General features: G+C 37.4%; 3 protein-coding genes across 5 annotated transcripts; 2 read left to right on the top strand and 1 right to left on the bottom strand.

The window, feature by feature from the left end:
• Nucleotides 1–113: 113 nt before the first annotated feature.
• Nucleotides 114–5,822, bottom strand: slc35e3 (solute carrier family 35 member E3). Its single transcript, XM_087787010.1, has 8 exons — nt 5,707–5,822; nt 4,712–5,170; nt 3,378–3,488; nt 3,256–3,315; nt 3,078–3,176; nt 2,924–3,006; nt 2,602–2,686; nt 114–1,028 (listed from the first exon to the last, which is right to left on the bottom strand). Exons 2-8 carry the CDS (start codon nt 5,108–5,110, stop codon nt 927–929), a joined length of 939 nt encoding a protein of 312 aa, XP_087643136.1. The 5' UTR covers nt 5,111–5,170; nt 5,707–5,822; the 3' UTR covers nt 114–926.
• Nucleotides 5,823–6,967: 1,145 nt separating this feature from the next.
• On the top strand, nt 6,968–14,988 carry nup107 (nucleoporin 107). 2 transcript variants are annotated; one of them, XM_087787009.1, is made up of 27 exons: nt 6,968–7,023; nt 7,522–7,601; nt 8,406–8,504; nt 8,578–8,675; nt 8,892–9,027; nt 9,103–9,206; nt 9,418–9,533; nt 9,604–9,652; nt 10,442–10,513; nt 10,611–10,699; nt 10,776–10,851; nt 10,926–11,039; nt 11,120–11,210; nt 11,484–11,563; nt 12,032–12,091; nt 12,170–12,315; nt 12,381–12,429; nt 12,513–12,582; nt 12,697–12,812; nt 12,972–13,161; nt 13,225–13,331; nt 13,480–13,582; nt 13,693–13,853; nt 13,929–14,054; nt 14,118–14,231; nt 14,431–14,604; nt 14,801–14,988. In XM_087787009.1, the coding sequence occupies exons 1-27, from the start codon at nt 7,016–7,018 to the stop codon at nt 14,906–14,908; spliced, it is 2,736 nt and encodes a 911-aa protein (XP_087643135.1). In that variant the 5' UTR covers nt 6,968–7,015; the 3' UTR covers nt 14,909–14,988. The 2 variants fall into 2 exon arrangements, with proteins under 2 accessions (XP_087643135.1, XP_087643133.1); XM_087787007.1 differs by having other exon boundaries at nt 12,972–13,331.
• A 3,264-nt stretch (nt 14,989–18,252) lies between these two features.
• mdm2 (MDM2 proto-oncogene) lies at nt 18,253–27,635 on the top strand. 2 transcript variants are annotated; one of them, XM_087787026.1, is made up of 12 exons: nt 18,253–18,374; nt 23,074–23,146; nt 23,218–23,292; nt 23,709–23,842; nt 23,917–23,966; nt 24,056–24,114; nt 24,202–24,292; nt 24,355–24,551; nt 25,509–25,640; nt 25,889–25,960; nt 26,046–26,214; nt 26,457–27,635. In XM_087787026.1, exons 2-12 carry the CDS (start codon nt 23,096–23,098, stop codon nt 26,924–26,926), a joined length of 1,500 nt encoding a protein of 499 aa, XP_087643152.1. In that variant the 5' UTR covers nt 18,253–18,374; nt 23,074–23,095; the 3' UTR covers nt 26,927–27,635. The 2 variants fall into 2 exon arrangements, with proteins under 2 accessions (XP_087643152.1, XP_087643153.1); XM_087787027.1 differs by lacking the exon at nt 18,253–18,374 and adding an exon at nt 21,753–21,928.
• Nucleotides 27,636–27,793: the final 158 nt, after the last annotated feature.

Here is a 27,793-nt window from a genome sequence, read left to right as displayed (position 1 = left end):
AAAAATGTACCATTTAACAGAAGCGGACAAAAAAACTCTCCTGGATCTCAGTTGAAAGAAAAGGTTACTAGGAAACAAGAGTAGATGTTGAAGTAGGAAACATGTTTAATTTACAAAATTTTATTTTATTAACAAATCTGTTTTTTTTTTAAATTCATAGACAAAATGATTCTTAATAGCTGCACAAATTATTTGAAGTGTGTGATCATCACCAGACCATCTGAAGCTTTGAAGGATCAATGTGAACTCTTTGAAGCACAAATCCCTTCGTCCTTTTGTATAACATAGAATTCCAGATGATTAGTAATCGCATTGCAAATATATTCTGTATACATAATTAAAATGATAAAAAAAACAAAATATGTATTAAACAAAAAAGGTTTCAAGAAACAGATTAATAACAATTCAAATTCAAAATAAACAACTGGCAAAAAAAAAGCAGATCTGCAAAGTGACATCAGAGAAAGCAAAGTGAATGCGATGTAGTGAACTTTTACATTCCAACATACAGTTAATAAATGTTAAGTTTCCAAGTTTATTTATTTCCTTATTTAAAATGAGATGCCAGGCACAAAGTAAAATGTCTGAGTGAATTATCTTATCAAGGCCAGTTTGTCAATTTAAAAAATGGGCATAAAAATTTCCCCACATAGTTAAGAAAAAAGGAGTTTCCATTCGTCACCAAAAGTGCCTTGATACGTCGTTTCTGTTCCCAGCCATAATGTAGACAACAATAAATTAACCATCAAGGAGGAGAAACTGTAACATTATATAATATTATATTAGTTTAAAAAAAAGTAATGCTTTGTCCATCGTTAAATTGTTGTTCAGTCGCTCACATTACAATCACAGCCCTTGCATTATAATAAAATATATACTTTTAAAAAATAGTTTCCATCTGCTCCCTTCACTGATGAAGAGTTCTATTATGGTCTCTGTGTGAGTCGGTTCTTTCCTTCTTCTTGTTCAGCCAGCTTGATGTGCGTGTACAGCAGAATGCCAGCAAGAGTGCAGAGGATTCCCAAAGCCTAGAAGACAAGCAGACTATTAAAACAAAATAAAGCATTTTATAGTACATGATTTTGCTGAATTTTAATATAGTTCAAAGTGCTCGGAAACTCGTTCCACTCCTTGAATCATTGATGGCAGATTAAGGCAGAGTGCAGCCCTCATGAAGGACTGATGAAGGTTGCCAACAAGGGTCCCCAGCTGGATGAGGGAGTCCCTTAAAAAGAACACATTCCAGCAACTCTTCTTGGGGGTCAAAACAGGCAGAATATTCTGAGCTCAACCTTAAGACAAATGTAGGCTACCTTCTTAACCAACGGAGTGAACCCCACCAGACTCTGCCCGGCGTCTCTAACCAGTAGCAACTCAAGAGTAGAAAAGTCTGATCCCTTTTAGAGTACAACATAGCTACCGGAATCATTGGGACACACAAGCTCTTCCGTGGCCTTCATTTTCTGCGTACACCCAAGTTTCTTTTTATCAGGTCAAAACATGTAGGAGCAGGGGTCACCAAAGTGTTCCACATAGGGCTGCAGTGTCTGTAGGTTTTTGTACCAACCTATCAAGAGGACACCTTTCCACCAATCAGATGTCTTAGGACTGACTGTCAGTCTGCTGTTTCTTGTTTCAGCTTAAAACCCAATTGGTTAACTGTGCACGTTTGATCGGTTGGATCAAAAACCTGCACCAATCGTGGAGTAGAGATGTATTTCTGGAAGCCAGGGAGGTCGTTCACCTCGACCCAGAGGCAACAAACATTTTAAGTTTGATTAGGAAACAATCCCGGGGAACAGGGGAAGCACAGTTTTTGGTCATGAGCATGTCTATTGAAATTGCATTAAGTCATTATTATGAAGCAAGTGTTTGGTTTGTGTTTATTTGTGATGTTTATTGTACTATAGTAAAAAGGAAATTAAATAGAAGTAACAGATGTCTTGAGTCATCAATTGCACATACTTAGAGGATGCATAAACTACAGGTGTTCAACAGCCCCTTCAACACTGGCTTAGATTATTTGAACAGTTTTAGTTTTTTTATTGGACCATCAGTGGAACAATTACAGCCCCAGTTTAAAAAGTCCAGTCATAGGAAATGTAGTCATCGTGGTATGGGCTGTTGTGGTTTGCACCTTCTCCACTCTTATATTATTTCTTGTATGTACAGTTTTTTTTAATAATATTGTGTCATTTTATGTTTATAATTTTTAAGTACATACAACTTTTATTTTTTATGTGTAAATTGAGCTTCTGTAATTATGTTCTTTTCCCGCTGTGTGATAAATTAAGCCGTATTATCTTATCTTAGCAAAGGACACACATAGACAAACATCCACACAAACACTTTTAAAATTGGAAAATTAAAACTACAAATAAACAATTAACCACTTTATGTTTTGGATCAATGGGAGGAAACGATAATGCTCAACATAAACCCACACAAGTTTAGAAAGAACAAACAAAAACACCCCATAGAAAACCGTGAAGACAAACAGTCAAAACATGAGGCATCATTGGAGTTTCTCAGAACCAACACATGTTTTCAAGCTTGGTTCAACTTAAGTGACCTCCAAGATGATGTTTCCGTGAAACTTACCTGGTTCATTGAAAGCGGGTCCTGGAACAGCACGTATCCCCCAACCAGAGTGATGCAGAACTTAAAGTGACCAAACATGTTGTAGCTGTGGACTTGTGTCAGGAGAACGACATCAGAGGAGAACTTTTTGAACTTTGCAGCCAAAATATGATTTAACCATTAGTTAGAATTATTTAAAGGCATTATTTTGATAGTAAAACTTTTTTTTTCTATAAATTCATAAGTGCAAAGTTGCAGGTATATGAGAAGAAACAGTTCTTGGACTAAAACTGCACTGAGGTGATTTGTGTGACCCTCTCTCTTTGTCTTTGTTAAAGGATACGTGACGGCCGATGTGTTTCCTATAATCCAGTAGATGGACAGGTTGACCAGGAAGGCCACAACACCTGAAAACAATACTGTCATCTACACAACAGGAGAAAAAAAACATTAGATCTGTAAAATTTACTCTGGAGACTCATTGAAAGAAGACTCACCAGTGCAGGAAGAGACCAGGGTCCGAATATCCCTCCATCTCCACTCAACGGTTCGAAGAAGGGAACGATACAAAACAGGAAGCCTGAGGAGAGGGGAGCCTGACGGACCAATCCAGATTACTCTTACTTTAAAATGCCTTCTTTTATTTACACCAATATTTCAACAGTATCTTCGTACCTGGTAGTAAAGCAACTGCATGGAGTTCACCTGTAGCTCGTGTTGTTTGGCTCCAACCCACTGAGATAAAGACGTCAAATTACTTTTTATTTAATCTCTCTAAGATAAGTACATTTACTCACCACTTGATACAGTGACGTCACCAGGACTCCCAGAGTTGCAAACACTGTCCCGAGGACATTGAATCGAACGTCATAGTAAGAGTTGAGAATGACTCCCAGTGTTATCGGCAACTGTGGTGAAGGAATAAAAAAAAGATTAGTAAGTTAGTAAGTAAGTAATTTTTATTTATATAGCTCTTTTCCAGACCAGGATCACAAAGCGCTTAAACAATCAAAACAATACTCAATAAAATATATACTTCAAAGGTCAAGAGAACACCAAGACAAACACAGGAGTTCCAGAAAAATCAAGGAAAAGCCTGCACGAATAAGGAGCATAACTTGGGTAAATCAAATTCACATAAATGATTGATGACTAAACCTAACAATGAGTTGTATAAAAATGCCTTTGTCTCAATCAATCACACACACTTATAAAACTGCTAAATGAGTAGCCAGTTTTAAAACAACTTCCTTGTGTGTAAAGTAGACAATATTATGTTAAATTAAGCAACACCTTAATAAACAATACTGTATACACAGGAAAGTCAATAAACACATTTGTCACTTCAGACAGGTGAGAGATAAAAATTATTTTATTATTATCCAAGTTAATACCTCTTAAAGGAGGTGTGTTTACCTTTGGTGTGTGTGTTTTGTTCAATGCTTTAGTACTTTAGAATAATAGTAACAATAATACAAACACACTATTTGAAAGTTTTTGAAATCAGGTAAACCAAAATATTGTGTTAGTATTTAGATAGATTTTAAATAACTGCAAACATATCCAATGCACATAATTAATGAATAATAAGTAAGTCATTTATATTTGCCTCCAAAATTTTACATTTATAACCTCTGAGTTAATTATTCTCAACAAATAGTTTTTAGTAAAATAAACACAGAAGTTTTAGTTGGAATGTTCATCATATTACCGGTAACTATTAATCTAGTTTTTATTATCGATTTTACATTTATTTTTCTACTCATTAATCTATTTCCTACTGTTTAATTCTGAATACATCAATACGTGTCTTGATTGTGAAAAACAAATGTTATCTTATCTGACGGACTACTTAGGTAGGTGAAGAGTTATAGCCTAATCTTTAAGAGACTTCAGTGCAAAGATAGAATAGATACAACGGGTCCTTTCACTTTTATGGTTATTTTTTGGCAGGAAAATCCTTAATTCTCTATAATATTTTTAAAATTTTCAACCATGTGTTATTATCATTTAACAATTTGAAACTTTGTTGTCGAAACTGTAGCCAAATCATGTCGATGTTCTTCGCTATAAAAATCACAACTAAACGTGAAATTAAAGTTAAAGGTATGAGAGATGAAATAGTAACTACCAGAGTGAGCTTGATCTTGGTAGAGAAGGTCTTTTTGTAGTACATGGTCTGGATGAGAATGATGACGGGCGTGGTCATGGCTTTAGCCAACTGGTACGTTCCAATCGAGTTGTTCTGTAGCGACAGGTTGGTGAAGGCCACGAATCCACAGAAGCTCAGAGCCAGCCACACGATCCGGCGAACTGGAAGGCTCTTCGGTGAGAAAATATCCATCTCTTTGCAGATGTAAATCCCTAACCAGGTCACCACGAAGTGGACCAGGGTGAGAGTCATGTTGGGGAACTTATAGTGGACGTAGATCCACTTGTTGATGAAAACGATGCAGATGGAGGAGAACAAGTTGACCAGGAGTCCGATGATGATTCTGCTTTTGGTTGATAGATTCCGCAGCGACGCCATGGTGCTGCTGAAGGCTTCTCTGCTTCTCCAGATGAATCTCGGTCGGCTCGGCAGTTCAGACTAAAAAAATGAAAAAAAGGCTTAACTTCATCATATAAGATAGAATTGGCAAAAACTATTTGTGGACAAGATATTTATGAAAAAAAATGGCATTGAGGTGGCATATTCAGGCTTGTTAAGTTTCATTACATTGCATTATATCAATTCAAATTTGAGTAAATAGTTGGAATATTAGCATTTCACTCATAAATAAACCATAAATAAAATAATAAATGAATAAAGGCTCTTTGTTGCATTACATGCAGGACTCCGTGTTATAATAAAAAATACATTTTAATCACATGCAATATGTTTTGAAATCTAAGTACTAATAATCTAGTTTCATGCATTTAATAAGTTAAGTTTCTGTTAGTCACATTCTACACTTGAGTAATGCTTGGACTGTGGGTCGGTCAGTCCGTCCGTGGGTCAGTGCCACGCAACACGAAAAGTTTACCGGGGGTCTCCATCCTGGCCCCCGGATCTGCGTCTCCTTCTCCGAGCCCGCCTGTCAACCCGTGCAAACTCCTGCACGTCCCTGGTTATCTGGTTATTACCTCCACGTTGACGTCCAGACCGCAGTGGAGAGAAATCTCAGAACAATCCAGATTCTTCTCCGCTGTTCACAGACTCCCGTTCAGATCAACGCTAGAACTGTTCCTGCTTCTTCCGTTATCCGCCGCTGCAGCAGTAACAGCAGCAACAGTGGCGCCTACTGGTGGGGAGGGTGTATGACTCAGGTACTCATGTAAAACCTTTTTTGATGTATAGCCTTTTATTTTTCTCATATACCTGTATATATACGTTTTGATGCAAAGGGGGTGATCTGCAAATATTCAATGGTTTGCACAAGTTTTTTTGTAAATTTAACGTTTGTAATTTATTGTTATCCTTACAAATAAATTCGTATTTTTAATCATATAATATCATGTTTTTAAAAACAAAACTACATTTGTAAGACGGATAATTGAGTTTGCTCACCGCTAGGGTTTGTGTGAATCTCAGTAGCGTTTGTGGATTTCGCAGGGAAAATATCTTAAAAATACACCAGAGGTAGCAGAGGAGCAGTATATGTGTGTAGTAGTTGCTGATCCACAAACAGAATGATCGGTTTTATAAACAAATATTTGTTTTGCAAATTATAAATTATAAATTTACAAATATACAATTATTTGTAAAAAACAAAGTTACAAATAGTACATTTGTGGGTATAAAAACACACGTGCAAACCATCGACTATTTTTAGATCATCCTCTGTGCCTTCACAAATATTTACGAGACAAATACAAACCCTATCAAATTTAGCCTTTGAAAAAAAAATGACCTTGAACTACCAAAGTGAACAGAAAATATTAAATTTTCATCTTTTTAAATTGAAGGAAGCAGTAGATTCTTTTCAATTCTAACCTTGATTGTCCACCATAATGTCAAACAGGGCCAATTTGAATGAGGTGACAATTGGAAAGGGGTTGTTTAGAACTATTAAACTACAATATAAAGGTGTTATGCTTTCAAACATAACAAAATCACCAACATTTGGTTCAATTCTAAATGTTCCACAGAACGGTGAAAAACTAAAGATTTAACAACCAGAAAGAAGAATATCAGCTTCACTGCAAATATTTTAGACAACCATGTGTTTATTATCCGACTAATGACGTCCTTAGTTGACAAAGCAAAAAGCAAAACGTTGACTTGTAAAATAAGTTATCAAATGTGATCAAAATAAATGCAATAAAAAAAAAAATACCTCATGAGTCCTCACGGTGGCGCAACGAGAGCCAACCTTCCAAACTTCCTTCCACAGTTTTAAGGCGAAGAAGAAAGTTGTCCAACCTCGTGAAGCGGGAACTGACAGTTACCACAATGGAATGGTATAGTTGATCTTATTGATATACTTACATTATTTGTCTCCTTATGCACTAGAATTCCCCCTCGAAGGAATGTATAAATGAACGGACCTACAAATAGTTTTTCACTGCTTGTCAATACCGGCTTGTTAGCTTAAGCTAATTGTTTATGCTAGCAATATAACGAGCACAGAGGCTGTCTTAGCTGTTTGAATGAGTTGCTATTTGAATACCTTTTTAAAACTCCTACTGAAGCTGCGAGAAAAAACAAATCACATTTCGCCACTCGCTGTTTTGCACCTCTTTGAAGTCATTTGTGTTCGAGAAATCGAAACTAATATAGTGAGCTTTTGTTATTGTGATAAAGCATAAATCTGCTTTAATATCGTGCCTTTAATGACATGTTTAGATTGCTCGAACGCAACCTAAAAATATAACTAAAACAACAATGACATATTTTTTTGTCCATCCTTTACATCCTGTGATTTTTTTTTTTAAAACGTAATTCTGATTATTTTACAGGGGATGCAGTGAACTCCTGTCACCTGTGGTCCGGGATGATGAAGTCACTATTGCTGCTCGCAGGAGGAAGAAAGTGGCTTGTATCCTTTCATATGTTTTTTTTTCTTGTTGATGTTTCTGCTGCCTTCTGGCACTGTGTGTCATGTTAACAAAGAGTCCTGAGATAGGACATGCATTAATTGGGGACCAGATCAACTATGGCAGAGTTCCCTCAGATCCTTAAAAAGCCTTAAAGATATTAGAATCAGAAATCTTTATTGCCATTTTTAGTGGAGACATCAAACATTCATCTATAAACACATATATATAATACATTTACAATTACAATTTGGCTATTTAAAAAGTGCAGTCGTAGAAGTGGGGACAATCAAAAAAGGGCTGTATTCATGAGTCTTATTGCAGAGGGGAAGAAGGAATTGTTGTTGTGGGAGGTTCTGGTCCTGATGGACTGGTCTCCTGCCTGATGGCAGAGGAGTAAAGAGTCTGTGAGCAACGGTGAGAAGGATCTGACCTGCACGTCTTCAGATCCTGGAGACATACAGGTCTTGAAGGGGTGAAAGTTTACAGCCGATCACCTTCTCAGCTGCGTGCACAATGCGCTGTAGTCTGGATATATGGATATGGATTCATTTTATAAGTCTAAAAACAAGGCCTAAATTGGGATTAAATAAAGTAATCAAGATAAATAGTAAATCAAATGTTCAAGAGTCTTAACGTGTCAACACATTATAAGTAGGATATGTTTTAAATCTAAAAAATGGTTGATTGTCGAGATGGTCTTATAATTTCAAATGGTATTTTTAAAAAGTCTTAAATTTAACTTGCCTTAAGCTTAAGGAAACCTGCATGCCATCATTGTTGTTTATCTTAACCACAAACACCAGTTCCGTCCCCTGGCAGTGGCAGTGGCAGTCCAGTCTCTAAGGCCACGCCGGCACGGTCGTTGCTGAGAAACAATCCTGCCTCTTTATATAGACAAGCTGGTAAGGCATTTTTTTGTGATACAGACTTGAATGTATATGGAGTTATATGGTCTGTCTCATTCTTTTCCCTCAGTAACTCCCAGAGCTACAGATATGTCTTCAATTATGGCTTCAGGAGGCAGAACACCAAGATTTGCACACACACCAAGAGGAACGACACTCGGCAACATGGTGAGATAGATTTGTGTCTGGTTGAACAAAAGTAGCTAATTCATCTCAGATTCATGTCAAACTCAGAGGTTGGTAATAAAGGTTTTAGAAATCAGTCGAAAGGTGTCGACTTCGACACAAAATGTTAAATATAAACCATTAATATGATGCATCAATGGACAAACCAATCAAAGGACAAAATATTTTATTTTTAATAATTTGTTTCCTTGTTTAAAGAGTCTGGACGACAGCGACTGGACCAACAACATGTATGTTTCCCCTGCTTCTATTCTGGAGAATAGTAGTTTCTTCACAGAGGACATTGGCAACCTGAGCTCAGCCCTCTTGAAGGAAGATGACCCCGGAGAAGCATGTAAGTAAAGGCGGTCAAATCCTAAATTCTTCTATTTTAAACTGCACCCTGATGATTTGTTTCTATTTTTTACAGCGGCTGCCAGTCTTTTTTCTGAGTTTCTCACATCCTTCCAGAAAAACTCATCTTCTGCTTTGTTTGACTTGCTGGATGATTACCAGACGCTCTGCAAGGAAAAGGTAAAGTTTGAAATCAAATCATACTTTATTATAATATAATCCATTAAAACTGTTGGAGCTTTATTTGACTTTATATATAAACTAAAATAAAGACAATCTTGAGAGTTTCCCTAATAAAAAAGTTAAATTAAATGTATTCAAAAGAAAATTGAACTGTTTTGGTTTGCCATTACAAGCCTGATAAATGACAGTTTTCCTTGTCGTTATGAAGGGGGATGTTCTGCAGTCAGTGGTACTGAGAGCAGGTCCAAACAGCAAAACGGCCAGTGTTCACTGGCTGCTTCAACAAGAAAGAAACACATGGAGACTCATCTCCTCTCTGTATAGGTAAACATGGATCTGCTTATATTTTCTCATTCTGACCATGTCTTAGTAATTTCCTTTTCTGCCTTTGCAGAGACCGCGTCCAGTCCGCCCTGGAGGATGACATGATGACAGACATGATTGTAAGTGGCGTAGACTGTTGATTTTTTGGAGTTAGATTACTGCCACGGGTTTGAGCAAGTGTGTCTTGGTTGTTGTACTCAAAACATTTTTTTTGCGCAAAATCACTGCTGCCCATTCAACCAGTCATACATGTGCGTTCAACATGTCATACACGCGCTCAACTTCTCTGCTGCGCACTCAACATTTGTCTGCTCACAACATCAGTCTCACACGCTTCTACTCTAAGCCTAATAAACATCATTTGAGCATCGTTACCATGGGAGTGAACAGAGTTGTCAGTCAGATAAATCAACCTTTATTAAGCGTTCTGTTTTGTTGACATTCCCTTTAGCACAGCTTTATCTAGTGGATGCATGACGCAACCCCAGTCAAACATTTGACTGTATCTTTTACTCTATTCGCCTTATTATCCGGTGTGCCCTATTTATGAAAACGTTTCTAAAATAGGCCATTTATTGAGGCTGCGACTTATAATCCGGTGTGCCTAATGTTGCGTGAAATATGGTACATGTTTCAAATGTTTAATGTGAACGCTCTTCATTGACCACTATTAAGCAACATAACTAAGTGATACTGGGGTAATTAAATGTATTATTTATGACTACATTGGTTTTATTGTGTTAAAATGTGAATAGAATTTTTTTTTAATTGGATCTTTTAATAAATTAGTTCATCCATTTCTTGGCAACCAGACCCAAACATTTTTTTATTAAAACCATATTTAGCCCTTTTTAAAAAAAAAAAAAAAAAACGGCACCAAAATGATCTTTCTGGTTGTGTTTTTGTAGGTTCCAAGTGAGAGTGAAAGGGTTGTGGTGGAGCAGCTTTTCCACAGGGATTCAGTCATTCGTCAAAGTCAGGTAATGAACAAGCTACATTTAACTTGTTCTCATTTTATTTGCATCTGTCAAACTAAATTTGGATTCTAAAATGCCACTTCTTTTTTCGCTCTGTCAGATGGTGGTCGACTGGCTGGAAAGCATCGCTCAGGATCAGATAGGAGATTTTTCAGACAACATTGAATATTATGCCAAAAATGTCTGCTGGTGGGTTTGTGGTCAATTTGTTTTATATAATTCTGTTGGTGTCCCGCTGGATGCATGATGTTTCTCTGTGTTTCAGGGAGAACACCCTTCATGCACTGAAGCTGAGGAGAAAAAGTTCAGCTGGAATGACCATCCCTCTGGTCACTGAGTTGGTGCGTAATTGGTTTTATGACTCATCTTTATGTGAGGATACAAAATGATTTATGTCTACTTACTTTCTTGGCAGGATCCTGACGCTCCATTCCGGCAGCAGCGCCCCCTGGTTGACCTGGACAGAGAGGATGATGCCAGACTATTGAAGAACTTGTTCACCCTGATTCGAGCAGGAATGACTGAGGAGGTAGAAAGTTTGATTCTGGTCAATAATAACTGTTTACATAGAGCAATACTTAATTTCAAGTTCTTTAAATAATCTTTCAGGCTCAAAGGCTATGTAAGCGCTGTGGTCAGGCTTGGAGAGCAGCAACCCTAGAAGGCTGGAAGCTCTACCATGATCCAAACATGACCTCAGGTATCCTTGTTGATCAAGTTTCCTTTTCTAGATTATCGGGTCTACGTATAATAGTAATGGACACGCTGGAGAGACCATGTCTTCCAACTGGTCTTGGACCACCTTGGGGTCCCCTAGAAGAAAAGAAGAAAAAATTGTTTTATTAAATTATTTTCACTTAATTAACTTGACCTTTGATGTATTCTTATTTTATGTTTCTCAAAGTAAATGGAGCAATATGTACATATACCTCATATCCTTAAGTACTTCTCTTTTTCTTTTTTTTCTAAATAGGCAGTTTTGAGCTTCAGGCTGTTGAAGGAAATCCACACAGGGGGATCTGGAAGGCCTGTTGCTGGAGGATGGCAGAGGAGGTAACATAAATTCACGTACTTTTCATATATAACGATGTATCTGTATATCAAATTAGTGACCTGTAGCTTCTCTCCCAGCTTGTACTCACTGTCTCTTGCACACAAATAATTGCTTCAAAATAATACTGAGGGAACCCAACACAAGGTTTCTGACAATGAAAACATGTTCAAAGTTATGCTTTGTTGGGAAAAATGATGTCTATTATGCAAAGAGGAAACTGAAGAAACAAGAACCCTCGAAGTATCTGTTTTCCACTGGTGTTGGAAAAACATTAAAGTTACTCATCCATTCAAATAAGCAAATTAAGCCGTTTTGTTTCCATTGAATAAGTTGCCAAACTGACCATAGTAATGGTAAACATTATATCAAAGTAGGATAAAGCAAGTAATACAGGCACATATAATATACGGATACATTAGGAGAAAATAAAGCTAAAGAGCTAATTTTCACATTACTTTTTCTTTTAGGAGCAGATGAACAGATATGAAAAAGCCATCTACGCCAGCCTGAGTGGTAACCTCAAGCCGGTAAAATTTACTTCCTTTTTACCTCACACCGTGTGTAACTAAGTATCTTAAATGTAACGCTGTTGGCCTGTGTGTCAGCTCCTCGCTGTGTGCGAGTCCTGGGAGGACTATGTCTGGGCCTACTTCAGGGTCATGGTGGACTCGCTGGTGGAAAAAGACCTGATGTCATCAGGAATGGCCCATCAGGAGGTGGAGACTCTGCCTCGAGATTACCTGGAGTCCAAGTATGACGATCAGTTTTGATAAACGTCAGTCGTCCCAGATGATCAATGTGAGTGTTTGTTTTTAGCTGGACCATGGAGAGGGTGTTTGAGGACCTACAAGCATCTGAGTTGAAGGTGATTTAAAACGAATAATGTGTATCATGTCCATCTGCTTAAACCAACCCTTTTATTCCTGCTGTTGTCGTCTTGGTTTGTAGAGAGTTTTGGAGGAGACTAAGGAACATTATCACGTCATCCAGAAGTTTGTTATCCTTGGAGACCTGGATGGTAAGTCTTCCTAGTCCATAAAAGTCATGTTCCTATCTATCAATTTACTATTGTTGGTGTGAATCGGATGAAAGATGCAGTTGATTCTTAAAAGCCCAAACTTTTTTTTTTAAGGTCTGTTGAATGAAATCTCTATTTGGCTGGAATCCTCAAAGCCCCTCCCTTCCCACCTGCTCCGATTCATGACTCATCTTCTCCTGTTTTTCCGTACTCTGGGTTTGGCCCTCAAGGTAATTATCTCCATCAAGGAGGTCTTGTGGTGTTGGTTTGTGAACAACATATCATTTAGAATGGTAATAATGGGAAGTAGAACATATTTTGTGTTCTGTGGTTACGTCTTGGTTCAGGAAGGTTTTTATGTTTAATATGTATCGTCGTTTGTCCCTCAGGAAGAGGTGTTTGTGGAGGTGCTCAAGGCCTACATCAACCTCCTGATCCAGGATCAGCAGACCAACCTCATTGCCGGTTATGTGAGCCAACTGCCCGCCGACCTTGCCACGGCTCAGTATGCTGCCTTCCTGCAGACAGTCGACCAATCGGAGCTTCGCCCGCACTGCCTGCAACTGGCCACCGATGCTGGTGAGGGAGTAAAATTACACTGCAGTCATGTGAGAAGTCTTATTAACTGTGACTCGGTTTCAGGTCTGGATGTAGCCGCTGTGACCAAGCTAGTGGTGGAGACGGTCCGAGAGCAGGATGACCAGAATTTCACTCATCATGACCAAACGCTGGAAATGGCGACAACAAAGGTCCTTTTATTTACCACTGTATAGTAAAAAATTAAAATGGTTAGAAACGACAAGTACAGAAAATATAAGTCACTTTAGCCATGAACTATTAACTTAATGAAAACTATATTGAAAATGTTTTTTTTTTGTTTTTTTTTTCCTCTGACAGGAGGACCAGCGGAAGATTGATGTGATTGATTGGCTGTTGTTTGACCCCGCCCACAGAGCTGAGGCCCTAAAGCAGTCCAATGCCATCATGAGGAAATTCCTTGGTATGTTTCTTTTTTCTTCCTTCCTTCAGCTGATGTGACAAGCGTCCATTTGTTTGTGTTGTTAAGTTTCATACATGATTACTTCACATGATAACTTTACACCATTATAGCTCTGCAGAAGCACGGTGCTGCCAAGGCGGTCTTTTCTAAAGTACCAGAGGACTCTATTAGGGAGATCTACTGCCAGTGGTCAGGCGATGGTCAGACGACGCCACTTCCTGCGGAGGATGAGAACGCCATCAGGGAACACTTGTGCATCAGAGCCTACTTGGTATGATGCGTTTCCATTCACGTTATGAATCTTCATTTTTGTTTTAGTCTTCCTGAACCTTTCTTGTTTTGACAGGAAGCACATGAAGCGTTCACCGAGTGGTTCAGCCACAGCAGCTCCGCCCCTCAGAAGCCTGCACCTGCCCCAGAGGCCAAGTTCACTGAGAGAGTAGCCAATGAGATGAGAGAAAAGGAGTATCAGGTAAAATCATATGATTAGACAAAATAAGTGGATAAGTGGGTCCAGTAAAGAACTTTGTTTCAGGTGTCTTTGTCTGCCTGGTCGAGTCGCCTGGAGGTCATCACTGAAGATGTGAAAGAGAGGATCTACAATGTGCTGCTGTTTGTTGATGGAGGTTGGATGGTTGACAACAGACGGGTAAGATGGTCTTCAGTCCTTACTGTGAGCAAAAGTATTAACAAACAGGCCATAAACATTAGATATACTTGTCATTGTGTACTAGTTATCACCAAAGTTCTTTTGGGAACAACTTGATCACTTTTTAGAATGAGATAGATTATTTAGACCGCTCGGACTAGGATTTGAAACCAAGTCTTGACTTTTATTTTGTCTGCAGGACTGCGATGAGGAGTATGATTCAGAGCGCGCCCACCAGATGGCAGCGTTGCGTTCTTTGTGTCTGCCTCGACTCGGCTTCCTTCTCCTCAGCGTGCTGCAGAACTCTTCAAGACACCAGGAGGCGCTACGACTGGCTGACGTCATCTCATCCGACCAGCACGAACTCCACAAGGTGGGTTACATTATTACTTCATATTTTATCATTGTTTTGAGTCTAATAAGATTGTTGGAAGGTTTCATTTTCACAGTATTTGTATATGAACTGTATTTTATGATAGACAAAGTTCCATGAATGTACACCGAGTTAAATAAAATAATATTATAGGAGTTTACCGTTAAGTATTTTTCTCTGGTTTCTCATTAAACAGGTGTTCTCCAAAGAGGACCTGAGAAGGTTTCTCCAGAAATTGAGGGACTCATCACTTGCTCTCCTGGACCAAGGACTTGACCCCCTTGGATATGAGTTGCAATCATAAATTGACAACTAAAGATTCTTTCCTTTGTTTGATTCCTTTTTGTGTTTATATGTTTGCAAAATAAAATAATCTGTTTCTTATAGTGGTGTTTTATTTAACTTGGAGTTGGGAAGTTCAGTTTCAGTATGACAAACAAGAAAAAGTTGCCGTCGGTCTTGGGTTTGAGTAATAATCTTAATTAAAAAAGAAAAGGTACAAATGCTATTATTTTTCTGCATGTTTTGTATAAGTTAATTGTGACCTAACTTTGGGACTTTTAAGTTTTTGCCTTACCTTACCTTACCTTAATTGTTTAGAATAAATGTATATACTAAGAGAGAAACTTGATGGTTCATATGTTGGGAAATTACATTGAGACAGTGTTTACTAATCAGAAAGGTCCGACTAAAGGTAAAATACACATAAAAGTATAAGTTGAGTATATAGGATGTAGTTGTATTGTCAAACAAGTAAAGGGAAGTTGTACACCGTGACGGCTGTTGAAAAATAATCTAGGTGTGGGGAGACAAATATCAGACGAATGTTGTTGACCCCAAAGCACTGAAGGGTCCAGTCCTCGGGTCCAGCTGCTTACATTCAGAGATGATTGGAGCAGTGGATACAAGAGACTGAGGGGGACCCTGTTCCGGACCTCAGTTGTTGAGGCGATGCCATTCAAAGTCCGAGACAAGTTGGAGGACGTCAACTTGACAGTTCTGCGACCACGTCATACACGCGTTGAGAAATCCAGAAAGAAGGAAAAGCAGAAGAGTGAGCAAGAAAGACATTTGCAAAGAAAGCTCACTGAACTCCAAGACAGAGCAAAGACTCGAGCCACAGTGATGGATGAACTGCCCCTGCCAACAGAACTGCCAACTACCAACGTCTACAAGCAACTACTGTACTGTCAAACAGAGAGTTTTGGAGAGTTGGGACACAAACAATCCTAGAAGGGGGGTGAACATTTAAGTGAAATTGTTAAAGTTCGTTGTGCGAATATTAAAACAAGTATTTTTGTAAACTTAAGTACTAATTGTGATTTTCTTTCTGGCTTGTTGCATCATGGCGATCATGAGGAATCGGTCCTGATGATGGTTGGAAAAACAGTTGAACCTCGTGCCTGGTGTCCGACAAAGATACGGCTGAACAACAACTCAACTGGTGTTCGAGAAACCAGACTCATGATGAAACCCACACCTGATCAATAGGAGGACTCTGACAATGCCTCAACCAAAGATGATGATGATGATGAGTCAATAATCCTGAACTGTGAAACAACACTTTTATCATTTTGTTGAAAATGAATTTTTTAAGTCTACATACCATTTAAATATCATGAACTGAATGTTTTAATGTTTGTCTGCTTTGATCGGTCAATATTTACTCATGCTTTATTTCATGTTTTTTTATTATGTGTGTCACTGCTATTATTCAAGGCTTCTGATTTTATTTTGTCATGACATTTTACTTTTATTTATTCGGTTTTTCGTCTACGGTTATTACACCGATGGTTCATATTTGGATAATCTTCACAATTAATTAAGGGCTAAACATTTTCTTGTTCATCCGTACATCACGGATGATCTTTTTTTTCTTTGGCGCTTCCGATGCAACCTACTAAACTTTCCTGCGACGGGTACTAACACTTAGGTATGTCATATAAAATAATTAAAACAACGAGTTTGACAGTGTGGCGGTGTAGACTTCCAGAGAGGGGATATGTGGAGGATTTAAGACTGATTTAAAACCCGAAAATAAGATGTAATATAAAGTAAAAACCTCAAGTTCATAGTTGAACTTGTTTTGATCAAAACCCCAGTGTGCTGAGCATGTGAGGATATGTTTTTATCAGGAGAGCTGGGACAGGCTGACCTGGAATTAGAAAAGGGTGTTTGTGTTCTTGCCAAAGGAATCAGCAAAACGGTCCAAGTTAGCCAAGACTTCATTATCTGGAAGATGTTGTGACTTTTAGAGGGTAAACATCTGGATTGCTGACGTACTGCTTCCAGATGGTGAGATAAAAACACTTTGAAATGATAAAACTTTATTTTTCATATTTTAAATATGCATGCATTATTTTTACTGTTCGTCTCAAAATATTTAAAATGAATATTTATATGTAAATATGAGTGTTTTTTCTCAAAAGCTTCCAGATGTTTGGATAAAATCGATCAAAAACACTTTGAGATCATAGAACTAAATCATATTCATAATATGTATTCATTGATTTTACTGTTCATTTCTCAAAATATTATAAATACATATTTATTTGTAAATATGAGTGTTTTTTCTCAATAGCTTTCAGATGTTTGGATCAAATCAATCAAAAACACTTTTAGATCATAGAACTAAATCATATTCATAATATGTATTCATTGTTTTTACTGTTCATGTCTCAAAATATTTTAAAATAAGAATTGATATGTTAATGTTTTTTCTCAATAGCTTCCAGATGTTTGGATAAATTCAATCACAAAACCCTTTGAAATCATAGAACTAAATCATATTCATAATATGTATTCATTGTTTTTACTGTTCATGTCTCAAAATATTTATAGTAAACATTTATATGTAAATATTCGTGTTTTTTCTCAATAGCTTCCAGATGTTTGGATAAAATCAATCAAAAACACTTTGAGATCATAGAACTAAATCATATTCATAATATGTATTCATTGTTTTTACTGTTCATGTCTCAAAATATTTAAAGTAAACATTTATATGTAAATATTCGTGTTTTTTCTCAATAGCTTCCAGATGTTTGGATAAGATCAATCAAAAACACTTTAAGATCATTGAACTAAATCATATTCATAATATGTATTTATTGTTTTTACTGTTCGTGTCTCAAAATATTTTAAATACATATTTATATGTCAATATGAGTGTTTTTTTTCTCAATAGCTTCCAGATGTTTGGATAAAATCACCGAGAAATCCCGTAACTTCTCATCAAGAGGACTGCCCTCTTTGACGATGCTATAAAGTGCTGCCATAGACTGAGATGTTTCCGATGATGCTGGGGTGTTCCGATGGTTCGGGTGCGCTGCCGATAAACGATTGACTCGTGACTCTGAGTCTGCTGACCTTCAATAATGACACCTGCTCATCCATCGCTGTACCTTCTGCTTCCTCTGGTCCATCCTGCCACAGCATCACCTGCTTCTACCATTGACAGAAAAAAAAACTCGGACAATATAAATGAAATCCACACTTTGGCAGCTAAGGAAGAATAATAACCAAGATTATAATCGGAATGTATATCAACGCAAATACAACAAAACTTTCACTTGGAGTTGGTTCCACGTGTAGTTGCGGTGTGCATCCTACAGGGGTCGCTACTCTACGAGAACCTACGTTCAAAGTGTGGAAGTGAAGCACACACTGACTGAACCAACCGCTACTACACTGGACTGTGGACTTGTGGACTAACTCTTGCATTCTGCCTTTTTTTCCCTTTTCTCTTGGATTATAGACTAGCACAGCTGGTATGTAAACGTCGTTTTTATATTCTACAGCTTTTATTGTGTGGCTATTGTAGTATTTGAATACATGTTAGCATGTGGCTAACAGCACGCCACAAGGCCGAGGTTTCACGAGTAAACAAACTCGTATTTCGCATTTTAAATATCAGTTGTTGAGATAAGGTTTATATTAATGCATGGTTTTGGTCATATGTGATCGCATTGGATTTTCGATAAATACGATTCATCTTTATATTGGTGCACGTTTTGATAAAGATGAAAATAAACAGTCTCATGCTATGTTGTGTTAGCAGCAACAAGCTAATGCCGCAGTGAGTTTAAATATAAATAACGGCAAATGTGTTGAAACACTAGAAGAGTTGAGCTGTTTGAACTTGACCGTCTGGGAACTCTTGCAGTTTTTGTTTTGGTTTGTTGTTACGGTGACGCGAGCGACCCCTGGTGTCAGGTTTTGGTTTTACAGCGAGTGAGAGCGAGAAGACATGTCCGGGCATATTCCCGCGCGCGCGTACTTGTGTCAACAGGTCAACAGCTGAGTCAGTCAGTCAGCTGGAGACGCCAGTCCTGCTGGAGGAATGCCAAGCATCCGAAGGACAAACAATCTTTCAATGACACGTTACATTACAAAACACACGCATTTATAAGACAGTCTGCGTATTGCTTTAATTCACTGTTTACTATTACTATTGTTTTCTATATTTTTGTGGCGTTGGTTTTTCATGGTTGATTTTCACATCGTCAACTTTTTTCTATAATAAATAACACCACTAACTCCATATATATTACCTGCAAAAACCAAACTAAAAAGTTATTGAGTATGGGTGTTGACTCCTTCAAGAAGTTGTTCAGGCTTTTCCTTGATTTTCTGGAACTCCTGTTGTGTTATCAGTTTTATCTTGACCTTTAAAGTATATACTTTATTGAATATTGTTTTTATTGTTTAAGCGCTTTGTGACCCTGGTCTGGAAAAGCGTTATATAAATAAAAATTACTTACTTACTTACTTATATCACCATATTATTAAACATGTTACTGTATCGATTATTAAAAAAAAGGTTTTCATTTGTGGATTGCAAATCTTATTTTATGTATTCATTACCATCTCAACTCTAAACACGTCTATAGGGTGTTTGTCTTTCAGATATAAGAAAATGTAAAAAAAAAAAAAAAGGGGAAAAATGCGGATTTTATAGATCTTTATTTGTAACTTGCCTCCTAACAACTGTCATGTGGCCCCTGAGAAAATAATCATTTGTTCTCTACTGATGTAGACGCATTACAAGTGGACTTTGTTTGAATAATAAATATATATTTATGAATCAAAACTTTATTTCTAGTTCACATTTTTCAATGAAGCAGCAATTTTGAAAAAAACTGTCCAGTATTCATATATATTCTAGAATAGCATTACAGCAACAATAACAATATAGGTATAATTTCATACAAATAAATACTTTTCAATTAGAATAATGAATAATAGTTAGATCAAAAGTTTTTAACAACATTGTAAAATATACCATTGTGAATGTGATTTGAGTTTAGTATGATGGAGTACATTCTCAAAACTTGTGGTACATTAAGTAACTTGACATTCGTGTTTAATGTCGTCACAAACTTAGTTTCCAGTAAAAGATCACGTGATAACTCATCTTGCAGAGAACGTTCTGCAAACACAGTTATTTTTTTAATTAATTGCAGATACAGATATTTACTATAACAATGAAAGCTGTCAATATGTTGTGTTAGTCGATTAATTTGATCAATCAAATGATTAGTTTCTGATTGGATTAGGTGGTTAAAAAGTAAGTAAGTAATTTTTATTTATATAGTGCTTTTCCAGACCAGGGTCACAAAGCGCTTAAACAATCAAAACAAATTCAATAAAGTATATACTTTAAAGATCAAATAAGCCAGAATTAACATCAGTTTATTAACTGTGAAACAAGCACCAACATAAAAACAGTTCAAGATGTTAATGGAGTAACACAATTGGGTAAAATAAGTTATATTATCTAAAATAAACATAATCCTATTGTTTAACTAATAAGCTCAAACGTGTGTCTATATGGAGCGTCAGATGAACATGCCCTGACATTCAACACACACTCATTTGCTTGTCCTTCAGAAATAACTTTTCTCTGGAGCTAAGATTCTTTGTTAGTCAACCCTCGCTGAAGGTCAATATGCAACTAGGCAGCGTTAACCCGCATTCTTTGCCTTAACCTTAAGTTCCCATAACAATAAAGTACTATTAGTTACTGATTAAAGGCAATGTTTATCTTCTATCGCAGAGGTCATCGCATTATTGTTTTATTGTGTTGTAAAGCAGGGTTCAGGAAGTATAGACAGATAGATAGATACACTTTATTGAGTAAACAAACATTCTGAAGCAAACAAACTAAAAATATCACACAAGAGTTAACATTTCTATTTTTTTTTATAACCTCAGGCAACAGTAAAATACTAGTCTAATCAGGATCATTTTTAGTTAAATACTACTTGATATTTCTCATATGGACAGTTCTAAAAAGTTCTGTTTTCCACTGCATTTGTTCTATACATGCATGACTCGTTCTATGGCAAATGTTTTCCATAAAGAACATGTCCAAGGGCATGTCCATGAGTCAAGTGTCTGACTCATTTACTCCTTTTTTATAGAGAGAACACAGTTATTCTTAGTGTGGTTGGATTTGGGGGCTTTACAGAATGATATGACAAAAATAGAATTAACACTAAATGTCATTATACGTCTCATTCTGCTGCATGGAATAGAGGAATGTTGATGATACACAAGTTGTGTCCTGGAGGAAAACTGACAACAGATATTAAGATGTTAAAGTTGTTTTCAGTGCTGTGTACTTGAGCCCTACATTGTTCCTGTTCTCATAAACAACTATTCTGGACAATGAATGTTTACTCCCTTTGTTGCTTGGAGTCGTCTGGACTCGTCTTGTGTACCAAACATATGTAACTCCACTGATCAATGTGTCGCCATCCTTTTGTTCACAATATTATTAAACACTTTGACTGTGAAATTATATTTACATTAAATCTAATACATTTTTAAAAAACATGTTAGGATTATAGTCTAAAATAATCTGAAAGTGGACCATATGGGGTCACTGGTCGGTCAGAGAGGTACACTTGTGTATCCCAGTGTCATGGCTGAAGTGGCCCTTGATCAAGACACCGAGCCTGTCATCACTCATCTAGCCTGAGGGGGGCAGCAACGATCATGCTACATTAACACGACAGTTGTCTACTATCATCAGCTGCTGGTCATGTTATCTAGTTATGTCAGCTAGTCTTGTGAGACTAGTCGTGACATGTCTGTACATGCGCACAGGTGAATTAAAAATCCAGCTCAATTCTGGTAAATACGGGTGTCAGTGCTGACTAAGCCTGAGAGAGTGTGATAGGCTGAGTACGAGAGGCTCGAGCAGTCTAGTCCTGACATGTCCTCGCTTCTCTATAAGAAGCAGCTGCTGTCACTGCTGCTGCCTCGCACTGCACTTTATCCGCGTCTACTTGCACATGTTGTTCTGCTGTATATACTGGTAAGATATAACTTTGCATGACTAACTATTTTTTTAGTATTAAAAACAAGATGTGTTTTTTTTATATTTCTGTTTTCTAGAGTGTTTGAGGACTTGAGCTTGTTTGTGAAACGATGTTGATGTTTAAAGTTTGTTGTAAACTTGAACTATGTAAAAGTGTTTAGCCTAGACTTGTTGAAGAAAATCATGTACAGTGTTATTTGATAAATATTTAAGGTTATATGTTTTTTATTTATGTTTATGAGTTATAATTCATTATTTTGTTTTACTGCTGCTGTGAAGTTTTGTGGTTGGGAAAGTTAGGGTTTGATGTTTGATTCAAATAAAGTTTTAGATGACATATACTGTACATTATACAGGGCTATTAAATTGTACAATTCTGAGTTCGGGGGCAGGAGTGCAGTGAAAGTATCTGGATGTTCTGTTCTATGTTAGTCTTTGTATCCTTTGTCTTTGTTGTTTTTCTTTGATCTATGTTCTTTGTCTTTAGACTTAGATTGTGTAATTGTGTTCTTTCTCTTTATTTCTCTTGTTCTTATTTTATTTTGATTTAGTTTTGATTTTTTATAAAAAATTGCTGTATGTACTGGCTAACAATTTAATAAAGTTTTACCTTACAGTATTATTGCATAAATTGGTGTAACTTATCTGAGACACAACACACTTATATGCTTAAGTCTAAACTGACTTTGTTGTACTTTGTTGAAGCTGTTGTTGTTTTGTCCCACCTTTTCAATATCTGACTTATTTCACACCCTCATTATAACACTTAAAATAACATTCATTATGTTACAAATACATTTAAATGATTTAATCTCTTTAGTATACACTATAATTTCAGAAATCAATATTTTTAATGTTTGCACTTTCATGATGTGTGGAATTACAAGATAAAAAAAACTCATCACAACAATTTTAGGGACATAATTTGACCACAAAAGTTCTTCTGGATCCTTATAAGTAGTATCATTTGACCTGTTCAGCTTATAAAAGTGCTGTTAGTTTGTTTTTATTTCTTAGGGTGGCGACTTTCAATGTTTGCTCGTAAAATTATGGATTACTCACTCAATTCTATTTGACACCTCTTCTGCTATCTCAGCTGTAGGAACACTTGTAACATTCTAACGTCATTTATTTGTTGGCAGAAACTAAAATATTGCCATAAAGATGTCTGCAAGTCAAAACCTCGACACCAACACAGCCGATGACAACAAACTGGTTAGTAGTCATGGTTACACAGGTTATACTTTGTCAAGGCTCGGACTAAATGTTTCTACTGGTGAATGCAGGTCAGACCGAAAGTGGAGTTCCAGTCTCTACTGCGACATGCCGGGGCCACCAAAGATGTTCTCACTATGAAGGAGGTATGAGCTGAAAATCCTTTTTGCAACTTATTGTGGATCCTTGTTGCATTTGAACAATGTGAGGTCGTGATTGTGACGAAGCTTGTCTTGTGCTGATGCAAATGTCTGGGAGAGATCAGCTGCAGTCTGAACTAGGAAATGAAATAAATACTCCTGCTGTCTGTATAATCTTGTGTCAAGCAGGTCATTGATCACAACTCGAGGCTAGAGGGGATGACTTGTTTTTATTTAGCATGAGACATGGATTTATATAAGTATCTGTTAACTTGTGATCTTGATATTCAAGTTATAATTCATTCATTTAAACCTCTATAAGTCTATTCAAGAGTTTTATTTTGTGTTGTGTTTAATCTCAAAATGTTCTGCCATTGAAATTCTGGAATGTATTTCTTATTGTCTTGATATTTGTCTTGCAGGTAATGTTCTACCTGGGTCGGTACATAATGCAAAAACAGCTATACGACCAAAAACAGCAGCATATGGTTTACTGCGCACAGGATGCACTGGGGGAGTTGTTAGGAGTGGAAAGTTTTTCTGTAAAAGATCCACGGTAAGACCGAGAGAAACTTTTTATTTTTTGATGGTGGACACATCATCATGTTTGTTCATGTTGCTCTGTTCTAGATCTCTGTTTGCTATGATCACCAAAAATCTTGTTGCTGTGAGGAACCAAGGTACGACGGGCCTCCCTTCTTGTTGCTCCAACAGCATTCACTCTTCACCCCTGATTTTATGATCAAAACTTTTATTTTCTACATTTCAGAAGGGCCACAAAGTTCGAGTCAGCCACTGAGCAGCAGCGCTCCAGATCGTCTGACAGAGGTGAGGCAGCACTGCACACTGAGTTTTGTGAGATTGAGTTTGAAATTTGTCGTGGTCAACGGTTGCTAAATGTATCTTTGCTTTCAGGAGACTGATGCTGAAAGACTCACATCATCATCGCCAGATACGAGAAGAAGAGGAAGAAGAAGAAGGAGGAGCCATCGAAACAGTGATCCGGGTGAGTTACACCGACTGAAGGGTTTAATGAGCAATACTGTAACTATTCTTGATGCTCCGTAGGACCCTCTCGTACGAGCCAAGAGATCGAGAATGATGCTGCCTCCGAGGACGAGGACGAAGATCATGACGAGAAGAGGCGGAAAAGGTCCGACAGCTACTCGCTCACCTTCGACGAAAGCTTGTCCTGGTGTGTGATTGGCGGGCTCGGTAGTGGACAGGATCGAGACAGCAGCGCTTCGTCCGACTCCCCCAGCACAGTGAGTGTAACGTATACATGAACCAGTGGCGGCTGGTGAAAAATATTTTCCAGTACATTTTCCCCCCTATCCTATATATTACATGTAAAAATCAACACATTAATAGTAAGTAAGTAAGGGTTATAATAATGGATAATAATGTTTATTATGCTCCTTGTTTCATTCCAAATGAAAGCATATTTTAATTATACTCTTATATACATCACACAGAATAAACTAAATTATTAAAAAAAAAACCTGTCGTCTGCGCCAGAACAATAGATACTTTCTACCAAATTATCACAAACATACACAAGTATACTGCCAAGAAGAAAAAAAAAAAATATATATATATATATATATTTAAAAAAAACAACTAGTATTACTAAACTAATAAATGAGCTAAACAAACTAAAAAATAACTAATATTAACAAAAAAAAAAGTAAAATTAAAAAGTCGGGAGCAGGACTTGAACCGGCGAAACTTCACGTCCTCAAATTTAAAAAAAAATGTGCAACACACTACCATCTGAGCTAACCAGCCTTAAAATCATGATGTTTTCTTCTCCAGCGCCGCAAAGTCCCATTTAGAACTGGTGTGCCTGCGTTCTTTTGCGGCGTGTTGAGCTATGTAAACGTGACGTCACAGGCTGGTTATTCAAGAAGAGCCTTCACCCATGACAGAGACCGGATATGAAGAAGTACGACACAGACCAAGATTTTAATCAGAACGTGAATCAATTAAATAGAGTTTATCAATGTAAAGAGTTCTAAAAATATACAAAATGATCAATGTTGATGATTAAAACTATGTTAATTCAAAGCTAAAAAACTAAAATAAATAAAAGTTAAAACGATAAATAAAGTAAAAAAAAACAACAGCCAAATCAGTGGGAGGACAGCGCCCCCTATAGGCCAGCCTCCACTGACATGAACACATTTACAACGTTGTTAAAACTTTAACTTGTATATTTTTAGCCTGGGAGGTCAGAGGTCAACGTCGATCCCGTGGATTCTGACCACGATAACTTCAGTGTTGAATTTGAGGTGGAGTCGATCGACTCGGATGACTACGATGAAGACGACGCCTCGCTATCAGCGGATGATCAGGTAATTGTCTTGAGTTCTATAAAGTCACATGCATTTTATTTTAAAGATTACCTTATTTATTTCTACTATCTTTACTGAAGTCACACGTTTTTTTATGTGTCCTTGAAAATATAGATATATTTTTAACAAAGATAGGCACATGCTATGCAATTATTATTATTACGTCAAAGTTCAACAGTTAATCTTCGACTAAAGTAACCTTAAAGTAAAGTAAAAACCTTAAAGTAACCTCGGATCTCCCTCCACAGGTGTACGAGGTCACCATCTTTGAGGCGGAGGACGACGACTCTTTCGACGAAGACACTGAGATCACAGAGGCCGTAAGTCTCACCGACACGTACAGTATGAGAAGTAAACCATTCCAGACCCTGCCAGATGTTCACACAAGCACATGCGCTCTCCCAGGATTATTGGCGTTGTGTAACGTGCGACGAATTGAATCCGCCGCTGCCCAGGAACTGTCTGAGATGCTGGACTCTGCGACAGGATTGGCTGCGTGACGCCAACAAACTCAACGTCTCCAACCTCAAAGCTTTGCCCCCAAAACCTGCGATCCAAGGGAAAGACTTAACATGTAGGTTTCATTCTCATAGAAGCCTAATCTCTACCTCTGCCAAGGAGGTCAATAGAGCATCAACTGTTATTCACCTCTTTTCTAACAAAGTAGCCAAAAAAATGTAAGTTTGTTAGTCTGTAGTTTCACTCAAAAAATAATCACGATATAAAAGATTCTTCATGGAAGGTTCATATCATCTCTGCTTGATTCATTTTAAGTCTCTCTTCACATTTAATTGAACAACCATGTCTCTCCTGAAGTGTTGGACAATGATGAAGGAGTGGACGTTCCTGATGGGAAAAGATCCAAGACGCCACAAGATGACTCGGCCCTAAACTCCCAGGACCTGCTCTTCTCCTCGCAGCCTTGTTCCTCTCAAGAAAAGCTTTGCAATCCCGACTCCCAGCCCTCGTCCTCCTGCTACTCCTCCGCCGACTCCCAGGAGCTGCTCTGGTCTCCTCCTCCTCCTCCCTCCACTCCACCTTCATCGACGGCAGCCTCGGTTCCAGAGATGGAGCGCAGCGTATCTTCGGAGTCCCGGCTGCCGGACTCCTGTTTGGATCCGTGCCTCATTTGCCAGTCCAGGCCGAAGAACGGCTGCATCGTTCACGGACGCACGGGACACTTGATGGCTTGTTACGTTTGTGCCAGGAAGTTGAAGAAGAGGAACAAGCTGTGTCCAGTGTGTCGGCTGCCGATCCAGTCCGTGGTTCTGACATACCTGAGCTGAACTCAAACTTCTCCTCAATCCTTTTGTTTACAAAATGCACAACTTAGTGACAGTTTCTCGAATTAAATCTTACTTTTAAATTGAATTTCAGTCATCTGGCACATTTAAAACTATAATTCACAGTTAAATCTATTATTAGACAAATATTTATTATATACATATGGTTCCTATAAGATTTTGTATTTATATTCTTATGCCTGACTTAACTGATTGGCGTTTTGTTTTGATATCTAATGAGAATATATTTGCAACGAATGATAACACCTAATCTGTAGCATCAGTAAAAATATCTTCTAGCGTCTTTTGCCAAACCATATTGAATCGTTTAAATCCTTATATTTGACAAATTGTTTTCTAATCTTTTGTCCTCAAATGGAATACCAAGTTAACTAGTGTTTCATTATTGCTGTTTAATCTGTCTTTTGTGTCATTTCCTGTCTGTGGTCTGTTACTAACTATGGCAACAGTCTGAATATAAGCAACCAGATCGTTCAGAACTAACTTATTTTTATATTCTTTTCAAAACACAATATTTATAAGCTTTATTTAGGAGCAAATCCCAGACAGGAAATGAGTGCTTTATGAAGATGTTCCATTGTTATTTATTTTTAAAGGCTCGGTTGGTTTGAAACGGACTCTTTAAATGAGTAGCTGAATAAGAAAGATATTAATATTTGGTTTGAAGTGAATAAAATGTTTCCAGCCTGTTCATCTTGTTTCCAGTGAATCATTTATAGACGACACATTAGTACCTGCACACACACACACACACACACACTAAACTGCCTCTTAAATTAGCTTTTTTTTTTAAACATTTTTATTAACAAACAGCACAGCAATTACAAATGCTTGGGCCAACATTGAAAA

Source organism: Callionymus lyra, chromosome 3, assembly GCF_982586985.1.
Source record: "Callionymus lyra chromosome 3, fCalLyr1.hap1.1, whole genome shotgun sequence".
Taxonomy (NCBI): domain Eukaryota; kingdom Metazoa; phylum Chordata; class Actinopteri; order Syngnathiformes; family Callionymidae; genus Callionymus; species Callionymus lyra.
Note: the sequence above shows the minus strand (reverse complement) of the source record. Positions and strands in the feature narration are given on the sequence as shown.

Coding starts and splice junctions, on each gene's coding strand:
- mdm2 (XM_087787026.1), top strand. CDS start 23,096: ATGTCTGCAAGTCAAAACCTCGACACCAACACAGCCGATGACAACAAA. Junction 23,147..23,217: donor CAGCCGATGACAACAAACTG/GTTAGTAGTCAT, acceptor TGGTGAATGCAG/GTCAGACCGAAAGTGGAGTT. Junction 23,843..23,916: donor TTTTCTGTAAAAGATCCACG/GTAAGACCGAGA, acceptor GCTCTGTTCTAG/ATCTCTGTTTGCTATGATCA.
- nup107 (XM_087787007.1), top strand. Junction 9,028..9,102: donor AGATGACCCCGGAGAAGCAT/GTAAGTAAAGGC, acceptor TATTTTTTACAG/CGGCTGCCAGTCTTTTTTCT. Junction 11,564..12,031: donor GCTGGAGGATGGCAGAGGAG/GTAACATAAATT, acceptor TTTTTCTTTTAG/GAGCAGATGAACAGATATGA.
- slc35e3 (XM_087787010.1), bottom strand. CDS start 5,110: ATGGCGTCGCTGCGGAATCTATCAACCAAAAGCAGAATCATCATCGGA. Junction 3,177..3,255: donor TGCAGTTGCTTTACTACCAG/GTACGAAGATAC, acceptor TTGGTCCGTCAG/GCTCCCCTCTCCTCAGGCTT. Junction 1,029..2,601: donor ACCCGCTTTCAATGAACCAG/GTAAGTTTCACG, acceptor CTTGTCTTCTAG/GCTTTGGGAATCCTCTGCAC.